The sequence below is a fragment of the Diachasma alloeum genome, unplaced genomic scaffold (assembly GCF_001412515.2).
Source record: "Diachasma alloeum isolate Michigan unplaced genomic scaffold, Dall2.0 Dall_scaffold_78909, whole genome shotgun sequence".
Taxonomy (NCBI): Eukaryota; Metazoa; Arthropoda; class Insecta; order Hymenoptera; family Braconidae; genus Diachasma; species Diachasma alloeum.
Window position 1 is genome coordinate 472,588 of NW_021683644.1, and position 18,803 is coordinate 491,390.

At 37.0% G+C, this 18,803-nt stretch overlaps 1 protein-coding gene across 1 annotated transcript; it reads left to right on the forward strand.

Moving 5' to 3' along the window:
- Positions 1-14,581: 14,581 nt before the first annotated feature.
- LOC107047936 lies at positions 14,582-16,123 on the forward strand. The gene is made up of 3 exons (XM_015270865.1): positions 14,582-14,612; positions 14,654-15,555; positions 15,623-16,123. The coding sequence occupies exons 1-3, from the start codon at positions 14,582-14,584 to the stop codon at positions 16,121-16,123; spliced, it is 1,434 nt and encodes a 477-aa protein (XP_015126351.1).
- The last annotated feature ends 2,680 nt before the right edge of the window (positions 16,124-18,803 follow it).

Consider the following 18,803-nt stretch of genomic DNA (forward strand, 5'->3'; position numbering starts at 1 on the left):
CGTTTATCTAGGGTTCAGATTTGACTAGAGAGGATATGTCACATGTCCACTTGAAGGTCTCATCGAGATCTTCATATTGATACTTTATATTATCCATTCGATTCACTACATGAATTGTTATAAACGATGATGTAACGATTTTAGCATGTCACGTGTTGAAAAGTGCCAATTTCTTCCTCTCAATGACGAGACTTTCTCGGTTTCTGTCCGAATCTATAGAGAAATTTCATACTAAGCTGCAAATACATTGAATTACTTCAGCCTGATTCATTCATTTATCTGCAATTTCCATTCATTTATAAAAGATCCTATTCAGAACATAAATTTCCATAATTTTATCGTAAAGTCAGTTTGGATTGGATTTTCTGAAGCGAATGAAACTCATCATATACCATTTTGAAGGGTATTTATTTTTCTTCAAAATGATGCATAATATTTCTGATCCCCAATAGGGCAATTCGTAATCGTGACGCTGGTCCTTTTTCGGGTTTCCATGCTAATGCCGTTCTCCCTTTTTGATAAACCATATATATTTTATAATCAAATTGATAAGGGAATTATTGGATTCTGGTCATTTCTCATTCTCACTATGGAACTTACAGGCAAAGAATTGTTATTTTTCTTCATTTTTTTCTTTTATTGCAAGAAAATTGTTTTTTCGCGTCTAACTTGAAAATTTAACTTTGGCTGGATTTTTCTATTTCTTTGAGTTGAATCAGCGGGGAAGTTAGCATATCATCTTGAAGGGTGTAATTGGTTCTTCAAATTGTGATGTATAGAATACGATTTGATTGAATTTTCAGGAATTCATTGGAGATTGTTGCTGTTTCGAAGCTCATGTCACACCCCAAAATTCGGCCTTTTCATTCATTTTTTGACCTTTGTACTTGGCCAATGTAGATTTATTTCACACCAATTTGAAGATCTCAATGACATCTTCAAAATTACGTACGATTTTTCTTCATTCCGTCCACTTGATCTATTGTTGTAGGTAATTATGTTTCGAATTTGGCATGTCACAAATTGAAAATTTCACATTTTCTCATAGTTTTGTCCTGAATTATTATTTTCTGACTTGATTATCAGTAGAAATCGCATATCAGTTGTGAAGCTCATTTTTCGCAGACTCATGAGATTTTTTGGCAAACATTTATTCCTCCATGGGTTATTCGAAAATTCAAATTGCGATGGATTTTTGTAGCGTTTTGAGTCGAATCAGCGAAGAAATAAATAGGTCATCCTTAGAGGGCATTTTTTGTCCTCCTTCCAATTGTGACGATGCGGGTTGTATGCTATGTGGTGTATGTGTCAGATTTTGTAAGTCGCAAATTGGAAAGTTGTTATTTCAGTGTTTTGTCCCGAGCTGCTGTCTTTCTCGTAGAAAAACTCGTAGAAATTCTATGTCCGACATGAAGCTCATTGAATAAACTCCAAATTGAGAGATTAACCACTTTATTTCAGCCATTTTTCGCAGACTTATAGAAGTTTTAGGCGAAAATTGCTACTTATATTTAAAAAAAAATCACTATGACTTGTTTGGATATACTCAATCCAAATTAATGAAATCTGCTTGGTATGATGCTTGATTTAATTAAATCTTAATCGGTTCGATTAAGGGCTTAATATTCGATTTGAATCAAGAATGTTTTTCTGTGTATAGACATTACGTTGGTTCCCTTCGCTGGGAACATTGAAATTTTGATGTAGTTTCTTATTGGTGCAGTTGTCAAGTGACTTCGATCAGTCGATGCAATCAAGCATTTGACTCAAGAATTCGAGATTGAAGAACAGATACAAATATTTGCATCAGTTCTTTAGTGTCGAATTCAGTATCAGAACCATGCAGCCTAACTAGCGTGCGCGAAGCGCGCGTCTTCCCTAGTAGGTGAAAATGGAATAAGTTTTAGGGGGAAACCCGTCACTTCTTGTTTTTGATGCCTTTGTCTTTAAAGAAACAGCTTCTAAGGAACCCGGCACATCTAAAGAAACAGCAAAGAAGAGGAAGAGAAGAAAGGCTAATGACGGGCCGAGTAAATCGAGAAGGACAAACAAAAAAGTTTGTCTCCCTCGAATTCAAATTTCTTCATCTAGTGGCTCAGGCTCTGATACCGATGAAAATGCGAAAGGCCAGGACACGAGGCGTCCAAAGGAACCACAGGCATTGTCTTCGTCAAATTCATCATGATCTTCAAGTGCATCTGGATCATTGAGTTTTGCGGACGAAGAGGGACCAAAAACTATCTAAAACGTCAAAAGAAGGCCATTTAATGTTTCATTCAATGTTTAGTTGTTTCTCAGTTATTCTTTAGTTTTCAATAAAATTGACGAAATCATGAAATTCCTGATCCGTTGAGTTGAGAAATTTCATTCCATGGAAGAGATATTCTTTTCAAAAATTTCAAATATTGGAGTTTGCACTGCTGGAGAATTGTCCTAGATAGCATAGTAAAACCCGGCAAGGGGGTTTTCCCTTAAAACTTATCATATTATTACCCATCAAATGTATCCAATTGTTATAGAATTCAATGGTATTTCCATTGGAAGTTCCATACCTCATTTTCTCGTGAAGTTTCAATCTTCGAGAATAATCATATATGAATTAATCAGACATTCATCTTAACTGGACACACACAAAGAAAAAAAAGTAAAATATTATTCATCTTCGGTTATGATATCGTTCAAAGAGAAAGGCATAGAACAAGAAATAAGGGGGTTTTCCTCCCTGAAACTTATTGTTTTTACCCATCAAATAACCCCAATTAATGTTGGATTTAGTGGCGTCCCCATTGAAACGTCCATTGCTCAGTTCTTCGTGAATTCTCTATTTTTGGGAATAGTTATATATCCATTAATCAAACGTTCACTTGACCTAGCCATACATGGAAAACATGAGGTAAGATAATATTCATCTTTTGTTATGATTTTCTTCAAAGAGAAATACATCAAACAAGAAGTAATCATGGAGGTGAAACTAGCGGAAAATTTTCCAACTGAATATTCATTCCAGAGGAGTCTAAGGGTATAAGGGTTAAACAATCATTTATACAAATTATTGTAAGGGAGAATGAGTTTGTACGCACACCCAAAAAACGAAAAAATTAAAAAAACCGTTGCAGTGGTTAATTTAACCGTACTCACGGTTAATTTAACCATAAAAAATCGAAAGCTCGTTTACGGTTAAATTACCCCGACTTTTGGGGTGAACCACACGTTGTTCGCGGTGAATTTAACCGTAAAAGTTGCTCTTGAAATAACCTGATTCTATTTCGGGAAAATTTCTGAGTATTTCTATCTAAGGATTTTTGAACGAACTGTAAAGTTCATTTATCTTTGAGAATGGTTAAATTAACCGCAATTAGAAATCAATTAACCCTTCGCGACGGTTAATTTAACCGTGTAGTCGGTAAAATTTACCGATACTTACGTTTGATGTCACCCATAAGTACGGTTAATTTGACCGTTAATTTTCGGGTTAATCTAACCATCGCGTTTTTTGTGTGCAATTGGAAATATTCGTGCACCTCTAGGTTTACCTAAATCGAATCGTCCGCTGGCGAATCAATCGCTAGTTTCACGTCCATCAAATAATCGGGTTTTCCCCCTAAAACTTATTATTTTTTTTACCCATTAAATTTACTCAATTGTCATAAGATCCAATGGTGTTCTCATTAGACATTTCATTAATCAGTTCCTCGTCAATTACCATTTTTTGAGAATGATTATGTATTAATTGATTTGACATTCATCTTAACGGGAGACACCCAAAGAAATGAAGTCAAATATTATTCATCTTCTGTTATGATTTTCTTTAAAGAGTAAGACAAACAAGAAATAAGCGAATTTTCCCCCTAAAACTTATTATGTTTTTTACCCATCAAATTCACCCAATTGTCATAGGATTCAATGGTGTTCCCATTAAAACTTCCATTGCTCAGTTCCGCGCAGTCCCCAATGTTCGAAAATAATCATGTATTGATTAATTTGACATTCATCTTCACTGAAGATGCGCAAAGAAATGAAGTCAAATATTATTTATCCTTTGTTATGATTTTCTATAAAGACATCAAAAACAAGAAGTGAGGAGTTTTCCCCCTAAAATTCATTACATTTTCACCTATCGAATTGGATCAATTGTCATAAGATTCAATGGTGTTCCCATTGAAACTTCCATTGCTCAGTTCCGCGCCGTCCCCAATGTTCAAAAATAATCATATATTGATTATTTTCACATTCATCTTCACTGGAGACACGCAAAGAAATGAAGTCAAATATTATTTATCCTTTGTTATTATTTTCTTTAAAGACATCAAAAACAAGAAGGGGGGGGTTCCCCCCTAAAACTTATTACATTTTCATCTACCGAATTTGACCAATTGTCATAGGATTCAAGGGTGTTCCCATTGAAACTTCCATTGCTCAGTTGCGCGCAGTCCCGAATTTCCGAAAATAATCATGTATTGATTAATTTGACATTCATCTTTACTGGAGACACAAAGAAATGGAGTCAAATATTATTTATCTTTTGTTATGATTTTCTTTAAAGAGAAAGACATCTAAAATATGAAGTGATGGGTTTCCCCCCTAAAACTTATTACATTTCCACAATTTACATTTTCGCCAATTGTCATAGGATTCAATGGTGTTCCCATTGAAACTTCCATTGCTCAGTTGCGCGCAGTCCCCAATGTTCGAAAATAATCATGTTATTGATTAATTTGACATTCATCTTAACTGGAGACACGCAAAAAAATGGAGTCAAATATTATTTAACTTTTGTTATGATTTTCTTTAAAGAGAAAGACATCAAAAACAAGAAGTGAGGGGTTTTCCCCTTAAACTTATTACATTTTCACCTGTCGAATTTCGCCAATTGTCATAGGATTCAATGGTGTTCCCATTGAAACTTCCATTGCTCAGTTGCGCGCAGTCCCCAATGTTCGAAAATAATCATGTTATTGATTAATTTGACATTCATCTTAACTGGAGACACGCAAAAAAATGGAGTCAAATATTATTTAACTTTTGTTATGATTTTCTTTAAAGAGAAAGACATCAAAAACAAGAAGTGAGGGGTTTTCCCCTTAAACTTATTACATTTTCACCTGTCGAATTTCGCCAATTGTCATAGGATTCAATGGTGTTCCCATTGAAACTTCCATTGCTCAGTTGCGCGCAGTCCCGAATTTCCGAAAATAATCATGTATTGATTAATTTGACATTCATCTTAACTGGAGACACGCAAAGAAATGGAGTCAAATATTATTTATCTTTTGTTATGATTTTCTTTAAAGAGAAAGACATTAAATAAGAAATGAGGGGTGTTCCCCCTGAAACTTATTATGCTTTTACCCATCAAATTTACCCAATTGGCCTAGGATACAGGGGTGTCCACATTAGAATCCTTTTCTCTCAGTCATTATTTTTTTTTCTGTATCAACAATTTACTGGGAGGAGAGCTTTTGAACGTCTTATCACCACTTTTAACCTCTAGCGAATGCTAACACGTCACTCCTCGGATCACATTAATTTCTAGTACTACCTGCTTAAGTAACACTGATCGCAATTGGAAATGATGCGAAATCGCCAATAACGTCCTCGTTTCCGTTACTCTTTTTTTCGTAATAAGATTTAAGGAGTTATTTCCGGCAGGGTTTGTCCTAGGCATGTAAGAAAGACTCCCTGATTAATGTAAATGGATTATAATGATGACGAAGTTCAACATCTTTTTTCCGTTATTATAACGTTTCTTTTGATTATGAGGCAATCAATTTTTATTCTGAAAGTTGATTATCAATGACTTGATGTTTTGATAAAACATTTGAATCCACTTAACCATTCTGGTACAATTTATTATTTTCTTTTATCCGCTCTGATTTAGCATTACGTTCGTGATTGAATGTCATGTACTACCTATAAATTTAAATTTTAAAAGTACCTTTAAACAGGTGGGTGTTGAAAACAAATCCGTACGAACAATTACCTAATGGGCCAAGTACAGTCACGGAGTATATGCATTCAACAGCGAAATACAGACACTCAACATTTTTTTTATTTGCCATACCCACTACGTAAATTAAAATACAAGGATATCTAGTTGAGGCCTCTCAGGGCAAAGTAGTCCGGGCGCAAAGTGCCAAGATGTGTCCTTGTATACGTAACATGCATGCAATATAGCATAAAAAAATTTCACATTATCCCACACTCATGCGATGGACACTGGAAAATTCACAAGTATGAAAGGTACGTTCGTTACGCGCGCCATTACTCACAATAAATCGTCCCCTTGGTAATTACCCTGGATCGCGAATTATTAACGATTATATGTCGAACCGTATAATCGTGTTAAATGCCATTATCGGTAGTGGCAACTTCGGTGGCACTATCACAATTTCATGTTTATGCTACACAGCAGAATGAGAGAACTGAAAGTTGTTAATTTTTTAGATCACCTTATTTTTAGCCCCATTAAATGCAATTTTGAACATTTTTAATCATGGAGCATTATCTACGTGCGTCTAACCTAAAAAATAGATGGAATTTTTATAATTAATTCGTTGATGTATCAATTCTCAAATGATTGTAGTATGGTACAAGAACCCAAGTAATTATTCATTCGTGTGGTTTACATGAGTGATTTTTTAATGATTGAGTAGTCACTAAGACGCCATTTAATCAGCAGTGTGGATTACTGTAGTGAATACTTACTACTTTATTGTTCCATACGAAATTTCTTGTGTGCGTAAAATCCACCATTCCCTCGATAATAGCGTTATTGTATTACTTGGTGAGACATCATATTCACATAAAAATACCAGTAAATTAATTGACAAATACTTATGTTGGATTATGCAAATACCTACAACTCTCATTTTATCACTGTGAAAACTTGTGAAGTGAAAATGACAGGTTTCTTTAGTTATATTTATAATTAAAATTTCAATAAAAATCACCAATAATCTTCTGAAACAAGATAAGATGGAATTTCAAGGCATCAGAAAGTGAGAAAGCTTGATACGATTTGGGTTGGAAATAAAAATAAACGAGTTGTTTAGAGGAAGAGTGGAAGAAGTTAGTGGAGATGACCGAGGTATGCGTTTGAAGTGGGCCCATCAACTTGAGACCAGTCCAGGACGTGTTTGAGAATCATCTGGATGGTGGTGGTTCAGTGTATAGACGATTAAAGATTCACGAATGATCCTTGGATGACTTTGGCCTCGGTTGAATGCAATTGAGGGGACTTTTGAAAAAGGCAGACATGATATTGCTCGACGCAGAGTGAAGATGGTCAATAACTTTCTGCGTAAATGACACCAGGTGAGAAAATTATCCACGATGAGGGTACTCGGAGATCGGCTGTGAAGGCCTCTGTACTGCACTGACAATCCCATATATTCCATCCATGTATACAAGAGTCAGTCGTGTGGGCGTTTGAGAGAATCGATTGAAAGAGATCAGGAGAATATCCGCAACCTCCATAACTTTGGGTCTACGTGCTCTTTTATTGAATTTGTTTCACTGCCTGAGGTGAGAATAATACACTTAATATTATAAACGAAATTTTTTTAATCTCCTGTAGGGCTGAGCTGCAATTAGAGTAGAGAGAACCCAATTCTTTAAGAATTTTTTCAGTAAGAAAAATGAGTTTTTCAACATCTGAAGTCATTACTCTCGAGATAAATTCACGATTTAAAAAAGCAATGGACTTTCAGCGAAATTTAAAAAAAAATTATTTCTTTAAGAATTTTTCAGCAAGAAAAATGATTTTTTTTTACCTCTGAATTCGCTTCTTCTTGAGATGAATTCACAGTTTAAACAAGTATAAAATTGAATTCATTATGTTTTTCCAAAAAAAATCGGAATTATCATTTTTTTGTAGATATTTATTGAAGAAAGAGGTTTGGAGAAATCCTTCAAGACATTTTTTTTAGAAAATATCCCTCAGCTTGAAATGAATATCTTGAATTTCCCGAAGTCACTTTTTCTTGAGACGAATTCATAATTAATAAAAGTATGAACTTTGGTGGATTTTACAGGAATTTTGTTCCAGAGAATTTGCTCAGCTCCAAAAAAGAATTCCAAAGCTTCTCCAGTAAATATCTCCCAAAGAAATAGGTTCAGCGATATTTTTCAAACAGACAATTTTATAAAGAATTTCCTGCTCTCCACAAAAGTTTTTATAACTTTTTCTCGTTGAACTACTCCTTCTTACGATAAATCCACAATAAAAAAATCAGATTTGTCTAATAAAGTTTCTCCAGAAAACTTCAAAACTAAGTATAGTTTCTCCAAAAAATATCTCCTGAAGGAAGAGGTTTACCAAAATTTTTCTAAAAAACAATTTATTAGAGAACTTTTTGCTCTACACTAAAGTTTTTATGACTTTTTCTCGTAGAACTTCTCCTTCATACGATAAATCCTCAATATCAAAGCAAAGTATCCAATATCACTCATTACGATTTTCCTAAATTTTGAAATAATTTCCAGACTATTTCGTAAATAGTCTCCCCCAAACGAAGAAGTTGAGGCATTCTGATGTAGATACATACAATTCTGATGTAGATAAATCACATTGTATGAGGTAAACTCACAGCGTTGTTGGTGGAGATTAATTAATCTAGGTAATCCAATAAAATGAGAATGGTAAACGCTTATCATAATTTGGACGTAAAACGAATCTATGAAATTTCATTCCTTGTAACCTTTCATACTGAGAAAAAAAGTCATTATTTCTGTGGTGCATTTATGGGGGTATTTTTATTCGGTGGTATATCACGCTGTGTTGAAATATTCCAGATCCTTATACCCACAAATTAGCAACATATATTCGATATTGATACCACTGTTGGTATTATTTGATGTGCCATGTAAATTTATCTTTTTTTATAGAAAAGTGGTACCATGCAAATATGGATATGCGATAATTCAATCAATTCACATCACTGCTATTTTTGAATATTAAAATTACTTTCCAGGATACTCAAATGATTGCCTTAATTTGAATTGAATATGACTTTCGAAATGTGAAGATGATTTGTTTGCAGCTCCTGTTCCAATTTCTTACCAGTTGTTCTAACAATTCACGAATAATTTAATGCATCTAAAAATAGGATGCTTTGATAAGACAAGCAATATTCATATACATTACCCAAGGATTACTGTTTATTAATAAATTGGTGTTTGACATCTTCTCGTCCTCGCCTATCTAGTTCTATTCTCAACACATAAACTATTGTGGATCACTCACAGCCGTTATCTCTTACCAGTCTGCTACTTGTCTCCATCGTTATATTATCCTGTTCCGCTGTTCAGTTGGACAATAATATGGAATTTTTATTATCTTTCGAGCAACCTCTAACTTCCCACATTTGGCCTTCAAACTTTCTTCAACGTTATTCAATATTTTTATATTCAAGATTTTTTCTTGATTCAATTCTCGTGTTTACTTCATCCTGGTTGATTATGTAAGGATCTTCGATCATCCGGGTTTATGTAACCCGGATAGCTGAATATATAATATCAGATAGGTAATTCTATAATTTCGTTTAATAGTTGTGTTGATAAGTGTTCCATTAAAAAGTAAAGATTGATATTGATACATTCTTTTATCAATAATTGAAAAATTACATTTTAGTCAATGGTGCTATCTATCAATATCGACTTGGTGTTGAGAGCATCTCGCAGATCAATATCAATTTCGTAACAAAATTGTCGTTGCTCTATGAAGTAGTAAAACAACCATTTGCTTTTCCATACCTCATGGCTATCGATCTTGCTACTGAGCAATTTCAAGAGTAAATGTGAGGGACTTCAGCGAATGGTATGCGATAGAACTGAGACAACCGGACGATACATCAGTGTCACCTATTGTAACAATGGCCCCTGACTTTGTTAATGTTCCGTTTCAAAACGACATATTCATTAATTTTCTAAGAAATTCAACAATTATTCAAAAATGCTATTTAAACTGTTCAATTTATAATGATTCTAAAGTCTGTTAACTGCAATTGTGAATTTTATACTAACCCGGGTAGAAATTGTGGCTGGCGGGCCGACTTTGTCTGTCGAGGAGACAGTGGGTGTTTGCCCTCTAGGACGCACCGGGGCGAGATCGACCGCCTGCATCGAACTTCGCTCTTTCGAACGCATAAGGGCGAGCTTCCGTCAGGCCCTATCCATTTAGTTCAGTCACATGGTGATAAGGGAGAGGTTATGGGATAAGTGAAGGATATCTGAGCAATACCACGTCAAATTCGCTTCGTGTCCGTCAAACGCCGTTTCCAGACAGTGTGATGAAAATAACTATTTCAGCCTTGTGACGCAATAATTATTTCAGAACAACTAAGTTTTTCTCAAGGATTCGAAGCTTTCTTTCCAAAACTAGTTCGATCTCCGCTCTCATTCAATAATATCCGTCTACTTTACTTCCATTTTTTTAATCTAAGTTCTGTTCATAATGGTAGCTATCACAACGGGTGAGTAGTAATAATAAATGATCTAATTTATGAATTTTTCCACGACATTTTCCGAAGTGAAGAATATCATGAGTTTAATAGTGAACACTTGCGAAGAAATTGATGTCCTTCGGTTGGCAATCATGTCCCCATGGTACCCCTAAAATTTCAGATAAAAAAAAAGTTTTGAGTAATTGCAGTTTGAAAAAAATAGTATATTTCGATATAAGTGCGACGGGGTGGTAACGAGTGTGAAGTTGGCGGCCCGAGGCGAAGCCGAGGGCTGCCAATCACACCAGTTAAAACACCCCGTCGCACGTGCATCCGAACTATATTTTTCATCACGCTGTGACGAAAAGTGAACTTTTCGGCACGCTCCGCGTGCCTAAAAGTCCGATTTCCGCCACATTGTGATGAAAAATATTGTTCGTAACTCGTGAAAAAATGTTTTTTAGCTCGTGGGATTATATCACGAGCCGAAGGCGAAACCTCCCACTCGCCAAAAAATACTTTTTTGCACTCGTTACGAAATATACTATTTTGTTAGTGATGTTACGTTCAGCGAGTGCCGAACTGTGCCATTTTTCGTTTACTAGTAAACGAAAAGTCTTTTCGTTTACAAGTTTCGACTTTTCGTTTAATAGTAAACAAAAAGGCACTTTTCGATACGGGCTGAACGTAGCAGCAGTGACAAAATAGTATATTTCGTAACGAGTGCAAAAGCATTTTTTCACGAGTTACGAACAATATTTTTCATCACAATGTGGCGGAAATTGGACTTTTAGGCACACGGAGCGTGCCGAAAAGTTCACTTTTCGTCACAGCGTGATGAAAAATTAATTTCCCCATCACGGCTCTAAAAATTGAGTAAATTGAATTCAATTACGCTCATTTTGAAGCTATTTCAATTACCTTTTGATGTGTGAAAAGAAAAATTCGATTCCTAATTATTAATAGTACATTAGAATACAAAGGCACAAATTTCGTTTTCGACGAATGTGCAGTTTACAGGCCGAGTCGAAGACGAAGTCTGTACTCAGATTCGTTGAAAACGAAATTTATGCCCAAGTCATCTGCATAATATTTTATGTCACCGTGCAGAAGTCGAGTTTGAGTCGACTTCTCGACTTCTGCACGGTGACATAAATTCAATCATTTCACCTTTTTCTTAAACAATGAACATTCAAGTGTAAAAAGTGAAATTTTTTGAAATATCATAACACGCTGAAAAAAAATCGAAAGGCTCTAAAAACTTTATGATAGTTTGGTCCCATGGACTCTTTCACAAAAAATTTCGGCAAGACATTCGAAAACATGACATTTTTTGGTCTCGGATTTGACGTGGAATTGTTCATCTGGTAATTATCAATAATGGAAGTGCATGATAATAAAATTATTCATTATGTCCTGATGTGGATGTAGGAGAGTTGCTAAAAATAAAAATAAAACATTTACCACAAGTGCCAGCAATAGCAAGTACTTCCTTGAGCATATCATCCGTTGATTACCTAATTACCAGATTAAAAATATTCCTGATCCAGCTGAAAATCCAATGCGAGAGATAGTTGATCTGGGTACGGAGGAAAACATCCGTACAGTGGTAGATCCAAATGTGCACATTGCAGACGTGATACAACCACAGTTACGGATAGCATAGACCTATTTGAATCAAACTCGATAGGATTTTGTTCTGTATTCTGCAGAATTTAACACCGAGTATTTCTGAACCTTTTCCAGTTGCAATCTATTGTGGAAAATCCAAGCCAAACATTTTTGTTCATTTTTACCCACTTAACAACACATTTCTAACTTATAAAACGAAAGTAGTTTCTAAAGGGCAGTCATAATCAGAAGTTCGCCCACAGACGCGACCACACGTCGGGCGGCGAGCTCCCACCGTATTTTCGGAGCGTGCTTTGGCTCCTTACGGTTTTCGCTCTGACACGTAATGTCGCACAGAAACATCCGGGACATAAAATCGACTTTGAATTTCTGCAAGGGAAATTGTAATACTTAAGCGTTTCCCGAAGTAAAGTTTCAAAATCCTCATTGACTGTAACTCACTTTAGTCCAGTCAATCTAGGCCGTTTGTCCATGAAAACCCGAAAACAAAATTTCTGTTGAAATAATAAATACTGAGGTATTCACAAAATTACGCTGATTAATATATCAAAAAATGTATTTCTGAAAATGACCGCATATGTAGCTTCCCGCATCAATTTCGTAGATCACTGTTTCCTATACAAATTGGTATTTTTTTCCATCGATTCGTTGAGTTAAACTGAAGCTGTCATTGTTAGAGGCATTGAGAGGTGAATTTTCAATTGTTTTTAATGAATTGACTATATTTGCGGTCATTTTCAGAAATGCATTTTTTGATGTTAAACAGCGTAATTTTCTGAACATCCCAATATCTATTGTTTCGACAGAAATTTGATGTCCGCCTCAAAGTCTAAATTGATTGAACTACTTGAGTTTCTCACTCCGAAACTACAGCAAATACCCGAAAAGTGGTAATAAAGATGTATTCCGTCCCGGCGGGCGCAAAGTCACATTTCCCTCCCGCTTCGCGGGAGGGACCTCTGACTTTGCGCCTACGCCTAGACTGAAAGTCGTGTTCTAACCACGGGAAGTAAAATAAAGGACCCTCAGCCGTGTGCTTACCAACCTCGCCTTCGGCTCGGCTGGTAATTGCACTGGCGGCTGAGGATCCTTTATTTTCCCTCCCTAGGTTAGAAATATACTATTATCCAATATACCATGTGTGAATTGTCATCACTCTCGAAAATAATCCCACTCAATTGACCAATTGACATTCCACTCACCAAGAAGGATATATCCTAGTACATCTCAAGTTTGCAACTTTCATCTAGCAAGATTTCAGTTTTTCACAAAATCTTGTTATCCGGCTACTCTTTCTAATTTTCCTTTGTCGAATGCATTTTTTCAGGAATTTCATCAATAAATATTGTGAACCTTATCTTAGTTTTAAGGCTTTCGCGGCCATGATTATTAGTATTAGCATTGACTTCCGGATGGATGCCGCGTTTGGTTTCAGCATTGCACCGACGTTTCGCAAGCATTACAGTCTGCATCTTCAGGGCTGTGCGCTCCGATTCTGAGTTCAGACGTGCGGGGGTCGTCCTTATATGCCCTCCCTTAGGTGTGGTGGGGGAGGGAGGGGGTCAGCCAATCAGGGTGTTTTATTGATCAGCAGATCAATTAAAAACCCTGATTGGATGACCCTCCCTCCTGTAGGGATTGAGTAACTAACAAATGCAATTAAACTAATAATTACAGATTTATTATCCACGACAAATTAATACAAAAGTGAAGAGAAAATGATATGATCCGATCAAATGTGCGATACGAGCTGTACTCTTAGACTAAATTATATTCGCACGGAAAGATGTCAGCGAGGCTGCCGAATATCCTTCCGATTTGACGAATCAGAAAAGAATACGCATGGCACTGAAGGTGCGAGTGAGAGAGCAAATGCCTGTGCTCGTCGTTAGCCAGTATTCGCGTGTTAGGATGTAGCGAGGCGCTACACCCCCTCCCCCACCACACCTGAGGAAGAGCATAGAAGGACGACCCCCGCACGTCGGAACTCAGCATCGGAGCTCACAGCCCTGAACATGCAGACTGCAATGTTCGCGAAACGTCGGCGCAATGCTGAAACCAAACGCGGCATCCATCCGGAAGCCAATGATAATACTAATAATCATGACCCGCAAGCCTCAAAACTAATATTAAATGCCTCCACGGAGAGGCTATTCTTGGGTCGGTGAACTTATTCATTAAACTTAGGAAGTCGTTGCACGTCCAACTGTGCTCCTTAACCTTCTTAAAAAGGTGCCGGGACCATCAGGTGGTACCAAAATTCCTCCGTTTGAAGAGTACGTTTCCCTCCAAGCAGGCAAACACCATCCTTCTGAGACTCAAAAAGGCAAATTCAGAAAATTAATCCCACAGGTCCAAGCCGAAACCCTCACCCACACCGTGACGAATCTGAGAAAACACCAGCTCAATGAAGCACAGGTGTCGGTGCTCGTAAAGGGACACAACTTCACTCTCGCCCCAAGAAAATCCCCGAAAAAATCCCCGAGGAAATTATCAGTCAAACTGAAATGGCTATTTACTATCTGCCTCAAGAGACTGGTAATGTAATCGAAGACAGTTGTCCAATATCCTCCACAAAGCCACTCCCCCTAGTGATAATATCACCAAGGAGGAACGCCTTGTACTGCGTAGTCTAAAGGAGAATAATGATATTATTATTCTTCCGGCGGACAAAATCAATGCCACGGTGGTTATGGATAGGGATGACTACTCCGGAAAGCTCAGTACAATGCTAGGTGACTCTAGAGTTTACACCAAACTCAGAAAAGATCTTGCTCGCACTATTGAGGGCAAAACCACCGAACTCCTGAAGAAAGCTAGCCTTTCACCTGACTTGACTAATTGTAAGTTCCTCATTCCCAAAGAATCNCCCCCCCCGGACTCTATGGACTCCCAAAAATTCATAGAGTCTGTTCCTCTCCGTCCCATCGTCAGCAACATTGAGGGGCCAACTCACCAAATAGCAAAGTTTCTCACGAAACCACTCCAAAAGTTGATTGGTCGATATGGTTCCTACATTGAAAACTCTCTGGATTTTGTAACCAAACTGAGAACTCTCAGAACTGCCTCGGAAAACTCGGAGATAATCCAAAAATCCAGGGATATCCTTTCCAAACTTCTCCCTATGATTGAGCACTGCTTGACATCTACATACTTCCAATTTGGAGGAGACTTCTATGAGCAAAAATTACATGCCGCTATGGGTTCTCCCACTTCATCTATTGTTGCAAATATATTCATGGAATACTTCGAAAATGAAGTATCGAAGTCAGCTTCGCAAACACTCTCTGTGTGGTTCAGATACGTGGATGACACTTTCGTCACTTGGTCACATGAGAGAGCTGAAATAGCACACTTCCTGGAGTACTTAAATACCCAACACACAAACATCAATTTCACCATGGAAGTTGAGCAAAATGGATGCCTCCCTTTCCTGGATGTCCTCGTCCAACGTAACCCAGATGGGACTTTAGGTCAACAGGTTTGCCGCAAGCTAACACATGCCAGACAGGTATCTTCATGCCACTTCCCATCATTATCTGTCCCAGAAAAACTCTGTAATCAGTTTCTTGATGTACAAACCCCTCAGCATTTCCCAGCCCTCCAACATTGACAGCGAGGTTGAACATCTTGAACCTGCCTTTAGCAACAATGGGTACAAGATGCAGCAAATTCGAAGGATCAAGAATAGGCTACAGAACAATCTATCAGCTCCTCAAGAGGAGTCTAGACCTGAGGAAAACCAAGAGAGATCCAAAGTGGCCATCCTCCCCTACCTAAGAGGTACCAGGGACCGCATGGGTAAGATCCTAGGCAAACATAACATCCGAACGATCTTTCAACCTCCAAAAAAGATCGGACAGTTGTTGCGAAGTGCTAAGGACCCACGACCACCCTTAAGCGCGCCTGGGGTATATGAAATCCCCTGCTCATACGGAAAAGTGTACATCGGAGAAATCGGGAGGAAGATTAGTGTTGATCAGTACACGGATCAAGAAAAACCAACGGTGCTCCAAATATGGTCACTTGGAACAGTCTGCCCTGGCTGAATGCTGGATGGATACTGGACACACTAACCAGTATGACCAAGCCAGAATGCTGGCCAACTCCCAAGGGTATTTCCAAAAAAAATATCGGGAAGGCCTGGAGATCCATAAAAACCCTAATAACCTACACAGGGATAGAGGATATCAGGTGAACGCTATTAGGAAAACCGTCCTCCCAGTTTTCAATTGATCAGCTGATCGATTAAAAAACCTGATTGACTGACCCCCCCTTCCCCACCAAACCTAAGAGAGGTCATATAAGGACGACCCCCGCACGTCGGAGCTCAGAATCGGAGCTCACAGCCCTAAAGATGCAGACTGCAATGTTTGCGAAACGTCAGCGCACTGTTGAAACCAAACGCGGCTGCGCGAAGCGCACCATGCAACCATGGTCGAACCCAGACGGAAGGTAATTCTGCGAATACCCCTGAACCTTTGAAATTCATCAGATATTTTCTTCAAAGGGTCTAGCCGGAAAAGTATGGTGAATCTGCCCCCAGCGAATTTCAAGGCGGCAATTTTTTCACATATTTACCACCCAGAAAAACAATTCTGTGTAAAATTTCAGATCATTATATCGATCCCCTGAGTTTTTATGCTTAAAAAACGGTTTTTTTCAATTTTATTCTTTTCCGAGTACTTTGAAGCTACTTAAAAATCTGAAAAAATTCTGGAAAATCAAAAACATATCAGAATTGAAGAAAAACAATTTTAATTGATTTTTAGTTGTTAAATAATATTTTTAATCGACACTTCTTTCTTTTAAAAAATCATTCTCATAGGTAAGATTTTTCTACCACTTTGATAAAAATTGACGACATTCTAGCCTCAATTCCCCACATTTTGAGTGAAAAAAAGTTCGAAAATTCTACCTGCAACACATTCAAAAAAAATAAAAACGTCAAATTTTTGCATTTTTTCATGGAAATCCTTGCGTTAATCATCCCTACAGGTCTGTTAATTGATTATTATATCTACTTCACTATTATGGCACGTCATACTTTTGAAGGAGAGCAATTGCTAGGCAAAATCGCTAGCGAAGCGGTTAAACGATTTGAATAATTTTTTTTGTAATTCTTCCTCGGCTGTACAAAAAGGGTTATATGAAAAATGGTTTCTGCATTAGATTCAGAGATATCAATTGAAAACTAATCAATTCCAAAATCGGCTTGAACCGTTTTGCTGCTACGCTACTGAAGTGAAACATAAGTCCAATTTCAATTTGTATCAAATTTGAGTTCAAAAAGCTCCAAAGAAATTTTGGTAAATTCGATTTGCTCAACAGAAAAGTTTATGAGAAAACAATGGATATCTGCGTTAGATTCCGAGATATTCATTAAAAACTGACCAATAATAAAATCGGCTTAAATCGTTTTACCGCTCCCCTATTGGAATGGAACGCAGATTATGATGGAATCCCGAAGCTAAGTAGATTCCTATGTAAATTTTCTTTTTCAACAAATTCAGGGTCAGGAAACCTCGAAGGAATCGAATGAATTAAAAAATATGGTTCAATTAGAGGGCAAAAATTGTAAATCAGAAATAAATAATTCTCAGAAATTAATAATTTCAAATTATAGATTGATTTTTTCCATTAAAAATCTCAAGTTGGTTTCATACTTCCTTGTAAAAATCAGGCAAGCTCAGCAAATGAGGGAAAGGAACCAGCCTAATGATCAGGAGTGTTAAATTATCAGAAGTTTCAAATGGAAGGGATGAGCAAAATGATTGAAAGTATCGTATAGGCCAAAGTGAGCGCGATGAGCCATTGAACTAAATATATAATCAGAATAGTCGAATCTGAAATGACTCCTATCGAAGTCTTTCCTCAACATTTTGATTTTCTCAATTTTTATCAACTGACAAGTGGACGTTAATTCTACTTAGTTCCCTAATTTCCGATAATTGAATATTATTTTTTACCCACCATTCACCAGGAGATAGTAAGGCTTTGATGACGAATTTGATAATATCAAATGTGTGTTTGATCTACTCAATTCCCGTGACGGTTTGCATAATACTTTTTGTCCACAACTTGCGTGACCTCTACTCTTCTCGATTCAATTTCTCAGGAGTGAAAGATTTGAGGTATTTTTGTACTTTTGGGACCCGCAACGGATTTTTAATTTTGGTGTTGAATTACTATTAAATGTCTTCGATAAATGTCTATCGATAATTGCCGTAACGATTGAATCTAACTCAAATGGTGAGGAACTGTACACGCTGAGAGACGCATCGACACGCGCCTTCCGTTGATCCTACTCTAATGTTTCGATAATTCACTGCTGATGTACTTAACTCGTGGAGAAACTATAATACTTGTTAATTCACTAAATCTACGTTGATTTGACTCTAATTTTGATATTCTATAACATTTCTACTGAGTTGATGGACTGAACTAATAACTGAGTTGATAATCTATTACATGCCTGTTGAACTGCCGAGCGAGTACTCTAACTGACTGATTATATCGTACTACTGTCCTTTCCGGGTGATTCGCTGACACTTGACTGTTGACCAGAAGGGTCCCAATTGATTTTGAAGATTACCGACTTAATTCCCCGCTGAACTGATAATATGATGACTATGTTTCAAACAAGGTCGTTACAAAAAAATTTCTATCTCTCTTAGATTCGGAGATATTGCCTGGAAACTCAGATAAGAACTCAGTCAACTCAAATCT